Genomic DNA, 6548 nt, shown 5'->3' with positions numbered 1-6548 from the left:
AACAGGAGACTCGACAGGTCGAACAGAGGTCAAAGTGGAAGAATCATACGTCATATGAAAAGATGCTTCAGTATCAAGAATCCATGGGGATGTACCTGAATGGGTAGAAGGTGGTTTCTCATTGCCAGAAGAGTCAGTCACAGAATCTGCAGAAACTGTTGGTGAAGAATCCCAAGCATCAAGCAGGCAACGTAGTTGTGCAATCTCACGTGCAGACAGCGACAGGGCAGAGGTTGAGGTAGAAACACTTGTCGACGATGAGCAGTCGCCACCCCCCATGAAAGCCGCATGTAAAGTCGACCGAGAGTAGCGAGTCGACCCAGAGCCGCATGTGGAAACCACTGGGGAAGTCGACACAGAGCGATCACCGCCGCGCACGAAAGCCGCGGGAGGAGTCGACATGGGGCGACAATCACCAGGTGCGGAAGTCATGGAAAGAGTCGATGAAGAACGACCATCACCATGCAGAGAAGCGGCCAGAGGAGGCGGTGCAGCTGCCGAAGGAGCTGATGTAGAGCGGCCAGCAGCACAAGTGGATGTCGCAAAAGGTGCTGATGTAGAGCGACAAACACCACCTCCAAGCGGGCGAGCACCAAGCACCAAGGAAAAGCGCATGTGCGAGATGGGATCAATATAAGGAACACCGTCAATAAACACCGGGCAGCGAGGGGGAGGCGTACCCGACGAAAGCATTGTACCTCTTTTTTTTTCTTTTTTTTTCTTTTTTTTTACAACGACAGAACTTCAGGGCGTCAAGCCAGGGAGCTGAACGAAGCCCACCAGCAGCCCAAAGCAGAACGGAAGCAGGGAGCACGCACACAGGCAGGTGGATCGATTCACGACCCTGCAGTCAACGCACACGAGTGTGAGATGGGTAACCGGCTCGGGAGAGCAGCAGGCGGCAATGGCGGCTGGCGCTCGACCAGATTGCGCGCGGGGCAATAAGAAGGATGGACGGCGTGGGCCAGGCCGGGCGGGCGGCGGCGCCGCACCAGGAGGGCGGGCCGCGGCGACGGCGCACCAGACGGGCGGGCCGCGGTGGCGGCACACCAAACGAAAGAGCGGGCGGCGAGATCAGAGACGAAGTGGAGCAAGCCGGCTGCTGGAGCAGTTGTTTCGATCCGGATCAGCCAGAGCAGCCCGATCGTGAGGAGCCTAGTCCTTTGGATATGCAATAGTTGGAGACGGAGTGGATCAAGCCTTGCAGATCGAGCGCCAGCCAAGTCCCGATCGGCAGCGTACTAAAAGCAGCCTGAACAACGGGGAGAAGGCAGCAGCGCTGGCCGGAAAAACAGCGGCGCGGCGTGGGATTAGATGGTAGCACGAGTCGCGCGTGCGAGAAAAAAGAACCTAAGCTCTAATACCACGTTAGGAATAGCAACTTATCATTATCAGGAGGCAAAACGCCATCATATATACATGTACAGGGGAGGCCAAAGGCCAGAATGCAAAAGGCCAAAAGCCAACATAAATATAACTCTAACATCATCCACCTTGGCCATGGCGCGCGAGGGGTCGTTCATGCTCGTTATCGGCACTGCCGGCCACAACTCAGACGACACCTTGGCTATGGCGCGCAGGAAGGCCTCCGTTCCCTCCGGAGTGTCGGGCGGGTGCGACATCACCACGGCCCGCCACAGCTCTGGGGACTTGGAGGCGTGGAGCCAGGAGCAGCACACCAGGCCCGCGCCCATGAGGAGCTCGACGGCGCCGAGCTTGGCGAAGACGCAGGCGAGCGCGTCCAGGGGCATCTCAGACCAGTCCCTGGCGGATGGACCCGCGTGCACATTTTGTCGAACACCTGCCCTGCGTGAGTGCGATGAATGGAATTATAGACAAGGAATCCGGGGAGGAGGGCACCATCGAGTGAAAGGAAGGATAGGGGAGACGTATGTAAAAAAGAAGTAGAAGAAGACGAAGAAGAAAGGGATGATGGGGTGCTTACCTCGCCGGCAGCGGGCGTTGGGCGGCAGGGGAGGAGACGCATCTGTTCAGCTCTGCTCTCGCTTGGCGTCAGTTTTTTTTAGAGAATTTTTCATTCTTATCATGAATCAATACAAAATAGTTGACCCTTACAAACACACTGAAACGCAAACACAAAAGACCATAAACATCTAAAGTACCCTAAGACAACCATAACACAAGAAGATCTCCGAAGCCCATTGTCATCATCCCTGAATCTTGAGAGAAGACCCCTGCAGCAGAAGGATCTGCAACCAGTCGCAAACAGGTCATCATCTTCGACCATAGTACAATTGCCGCCATGCTGCTTCCTCCTTTCTTGACATCAGCGTTGAGAAGATATGGACATCAATCCAACACACCTGCAACAGCCGTCGCCATCTTTGGATTTGAGTACCGCGAAAAATGTCCCTTCCGAAAGGAAGAGAACTCGAATGATCCGACCGGTCCAGCACCACGGCCGGGTCATCCGCCCAGGGAAAGCAGGATCTCCCACCAGCATCAGCGCAGAGGAAGAAGAAGAACGGCAGCAGCGAATCATACCAACAAGGAAGAAGAAAGGGCTTCGTCTCGCTGCATCCATCGCCCATCTGAGGACCCAAACGGCCAGTGCCGATGGACCTCGAGCCACCATTGCCCGCGACCTCGACGAGATCCGGGGATCCTCAACCCCGCTGGCTCCTAGACGCAGGCAAAAGCCTCGCCTGACCGCGAACCGAGCCCGGAGAAACTTATTTCGACGCGACACCGCCGCAAAGGCCTCGGCAGCGTCTCCCTCAACCCTAACCCTACCACACACTCGCCTAGCGAACAGACCCGAGATTCCCCCTCCCTCCCGCCGCCAGTTGACGGACCGTATGACTGAACAATCTTGGACCGTAAGTAGTATTTCTCCGATCTTCAGCCCACCCAGCCCAGCCCAAACCACTCCCCTCCCAAATACACATACCCCTGTCCAGCGGAATTCGTGTTGGTTTCCTTCTAGCGCCCGTACATATTGATTTTACGATTTTTCATTTGGATTTTTAGTTTTTTATAAAGTGTTTTAAGAATTCATAATTGTTTTTCAAATTAACTGAATATTTTATAAAAAGCCAGGAATTCAATAGAAAATGAATGGACAAAAAATGGTTGCTGTCTACTTAGAAAAATATTCATTGTGAATTGAAAAATATTCACCATGTTTAAAAAATTATTCACCACGTATTTCATAACTGTTTATATATACACAAAACTCAGAAATTTTTCCATCAAAAATTGAAAAAATGAAGCAGATAAGAGAATAGATAAAAGAAAAATCAATATTTTCACGGGACAACGTAAAAAAATACATGAATATTTCAGAAACGACATGAATTTTATATTAAAATGGATGCAAAAAATGGTCACTGCGTTTTGAAAAAATTATTCACTGTGTACTCTCTCTGTCTAAAAGTACTTGTTGAAGAAATAGATAAAAATTGATTTATACAAAACAAAATTAGATATATCCATTTCCCCAACAAATATTTCCGGATGGAGGGAATATTAAATAAACCATTCCCCATGTATTCAAAAAATGTTCATAAACACACAAGTCAAAGTATTTTCCATCAAAAATAAAAAATAAAGTGAAGAAGAAAATAAATAAATTAAAAATTAATATTTCTTTGACAACCTAAACATTTAGAATCTTAATTGATATTGAGTCTAATTTTTTGTGTGAAATATAATACATGTTTTGCTAGTTAAATTGACGACATAAAACTCATGCCCGAGTTATAAATACAAACCGATATATGGCTCGAAGTTAGCGTGTCGCACAGGATGAGTTATGTGCCGTTGGGATAGTTTGTGATGTTTTTCTTCGAGTGCTTATACATTTTGGTTTTAGCGATTATTTTATCAGAGTTAATTACATTTCAAACCCTATTTTCTTCAAAATGTGCACACTTATTTAGGCTTTTTCGATGAGAAACCTTTTTAGTTATGTGGGTATTTTATTAAATTACACATTTTAGAGAAATACATGAACTTTATATATAAATGCATGACCAAAGATTGTTTATAAAAAAAATGCATGACCAAAGATTGGACACTCGTGCCATCCGCCGGCCGGCCGCAAAGCACACCACTCCCGCCGGCCGGCGGTGACGAGCCGCCGGAGAGAACTCGTGCCATCCAATTTCACTCGACCCACTAGTACCTCACTATTCACCAGCCACCCGTCCAGCTCACCATCCTCCTTGGGGTCTTGGAGACCAGCCGCCGGAGAGCGGCCATCAGATCAGATCGAGAACAGAAATGCAGGTTGCGACCGGGGCACTCAGCCCCCTCCTCCGCAAGCTCGACTAGCTGCTCCTCACTGTTAAGCATTGTATAATACGATATTGCCTATAAACCGTATGTAGCTAGTTAGATTGCGTGCGGCGTGCGTGTGTTTGTTGTAACCATCTTAGGATAGGTCAGGGCTGTTGTGATCTAATCCAATTGTAGCTAGTTTTCTTGGAGATCAATCCACAGCCCTAAGAGCATCTTCAGCCGTTGAGCCCCCTAGAAGGCATTTTTTTCGTCGCTTGGGGGGGTGTCGGCGAAACATTTAGTCTTGGGATGAAAAACTAGCCCCCCCCCCCACACACACACACTTATCCACTCGTTAGCCACGGCGCCACTGGCCGCCGCGGACAGCAGCGCGGCCTCTTGCTGCTCGCTGCCCTCGCCACGTCGCCGCTCGCCGCCCTCGCCACGTCGCCGCTCGCCGCCGTCCAGCTAGCTCCCCCTCCCTTCCTGTTGGCGCGAGCTTGGAGACGACCCAGAGTGTGACTGCAGCGGCGGCAGCGCGAGCTTGGAGGCGACCCGGAGGTGCAGCTACAGCTCGTCCCGCTGTGCCTTGCAGCTCGTCCCGCCGCGCCGGCCTGTTCACTGCGCATGCCTGCAGCTTGGCACGACCGCCCGTCCGCCGCGCCCCCTCCTCCTCCTCGGACGTTTTCATGTCGCTCCCATCATTGTAGTGATGGTGCGTGGAGGACGGGGGCAGCGAGGTGAGCCACGGCCTCGCGTCGCTCCTCTCCTGGTCCTCCTCCCGCGCCGACCTCCTCCTCCCCGTCCGTCTCTTCCTCGTCATCCTCCTCGTCCGTCTCTTCCTCGTCATCCTCCCCGTCCTCCACCTCGCGGATGCGGCGCCGCAGCGTGGCCATGCCCTCGTCCAGCATATCGGGAGGTCCGGAGGCACGGCCTCGGGGAGGGGAGACGACGAGAGGGAGGCCGCCACGAGAGGCGATGGGCAGGCAGGAGCGGGAGCTCCCACGGCGGCTGCCACGGTTGAGATCCAGCTCCAGCTCCCAGGTTGTCCACCGCTCCAGCACCAAGGCTGACCGCGAGCTCCCACGGCGTCAGCCACGGCTAAGCTCAGGCCTCCCGGCCGTCCAGGCCATGGCCGTGCCCGCGCAGGCCGTCCTGGTCGCTCCCGCGGGGGCACATCAGCACGCACATGTCTTCTCGCCAGCGTCGAACGCGACGGCGGGGCATAGAGCACAGCTGACGATGGGCGGAGCGAAGGAGGCTGGCCGCAGCGAGCACCTCGACGGTGGATGGCTGGCACTCCTGCTTCACCCGTCTCCACAGCTTGTGTGTTGTGTTCGGTAGGAAAAGAGGAGAGAGGAGAGAGAGAAAGAGGGGAAAGTTGCTGACAGTGGGCCGAAAAGGAAAAAAAGAATAGCGTCGGTGCCTCCCAGCTGCCCCCCGGGTTCCTGGGTCTCGCCCAAGATTGTTGGCTGTGTTTTTGACTAAATCCGGCGCAAAGCAAGGTCTTGGGGATCCGACTGGCTCATTTTTTTAGTGCCTGGGTGAAAAAGTGGTCCCGGGGGGCTCGGCGGGGGGACGGCTGGAGATGCTCTAACCTCCTAACCTCTCTGTAATCTTTAGCCTTATATATCACCCATGCGTCCCTGCTTAATTGCATATGCTTTAGCTTCCTTTTCTACATGGTATACAGAGCCTCTCTCTTCCAGTGCATCTAGGTCATGTCGTCTTCCTCCTCTCCCGTCGCCATGGCATCTCCTTCCCTCGCATCGCTCGGCCATACCATCACCGAGAAACTAACCAGGGAAAACTTCCTGGTGTGGAAGGTGCAAGTCCTTCCGCATATCAATGCGACAGGTATGATGGGCTACCTTGATGGCTCAACCAAGGAGCCGAACGTTGTGCTCCTCTCTAAGGAGGAAATCGCTGACGGAAGAAGGAGACCGTCACCATGCCCAACCCTGAGTACACCATCTGGGTAACATAGGATCAAAGGTGCTCATGTTCCTGATTGCTTCTCTCTCTCTCTCGTGATGTTCTTATGCAAGTCTCGAACCACACCACCTCTACTAGTATCTGGCAAGCTTTGGTACAGAGTTTTTCATCGCAATCCAGGGCACACACTATCCAGCTTTGTTCTGCCCTAGGGAACACACACAAGGGGGATCTCTCGGCAGCAGCCTAATTCACCAAGATGAAGGGCATCGCCGATGATCGAGCTCGCAGCCACCGGAAGCCCCTCCACTACTGGAATAAAGATCTTTGCCGTCAACTAGCTCTTTGTCGTCCGCTAGCTGACGGCAAAG

The 6548-nt window shown here is 52.7% G+C and overlaps 1 protein-coding gene across 1 annotated transcript; it reads right to left on the bottom strand.

Moving 5' to 3' along the window:
* Positions 1 to 1387: 1387 nt before the first annotated feature.
* On the bottom strand, positions 1388 to 2003 carry LOC123156042 (uncharacterized). Its single transcript, XM_044574210.1, has 2 exons — positions 1946 to 2003; positions 1388 to 1806 (listed from the first exon to the last, which is right to left on the bottom strand). The coding sequence occupies exon 2, from the start codon at positions 1749 to 1751 to the stop codon at positions 1410 to 1412; it is 342 nt and encodes a 113-aa protein (XP_044430145.1). The 5' UTR covers positions 1752 to 1806; positions 1946 to 2003; the 3' UTR covers positions 1388 to 1409.
* Positions 2004 to 6548: the final 4545 nt, after the last annotated feature.

This window comes from Triticum aestivum, chromosome 7B (genome assembly GCF_018294505.1).
Source record: "Triticum aestivum cultivar Chinese Spring chromosome 7B, IWGSC CS RefSeq v2.1, whole genome shotgun sequence".
NCBI classification, from domain to species: domain Eukaryota; kingdom Viridiplantae; phylum Streptophyta; class Magnoliopsida; order Poales; family Poaceae; genus Triticum; species Triticum aestivum.
The sequence above is the reverse complement of the archived record's forward strand: the minus strand, read 5'-3'. Positions and strand labels throughout refer to the sequence as shown.

Excerpts from the sequence above, each read along its gene's own strand:
- LOC123156042 (XM_044574210.1), bottom strand. The coding sequence starts at position 1,751 with ATGCCCCTGGACGCGCTCGCCTGCGTCTTCGCCAAGCTCGGCGCCGTC.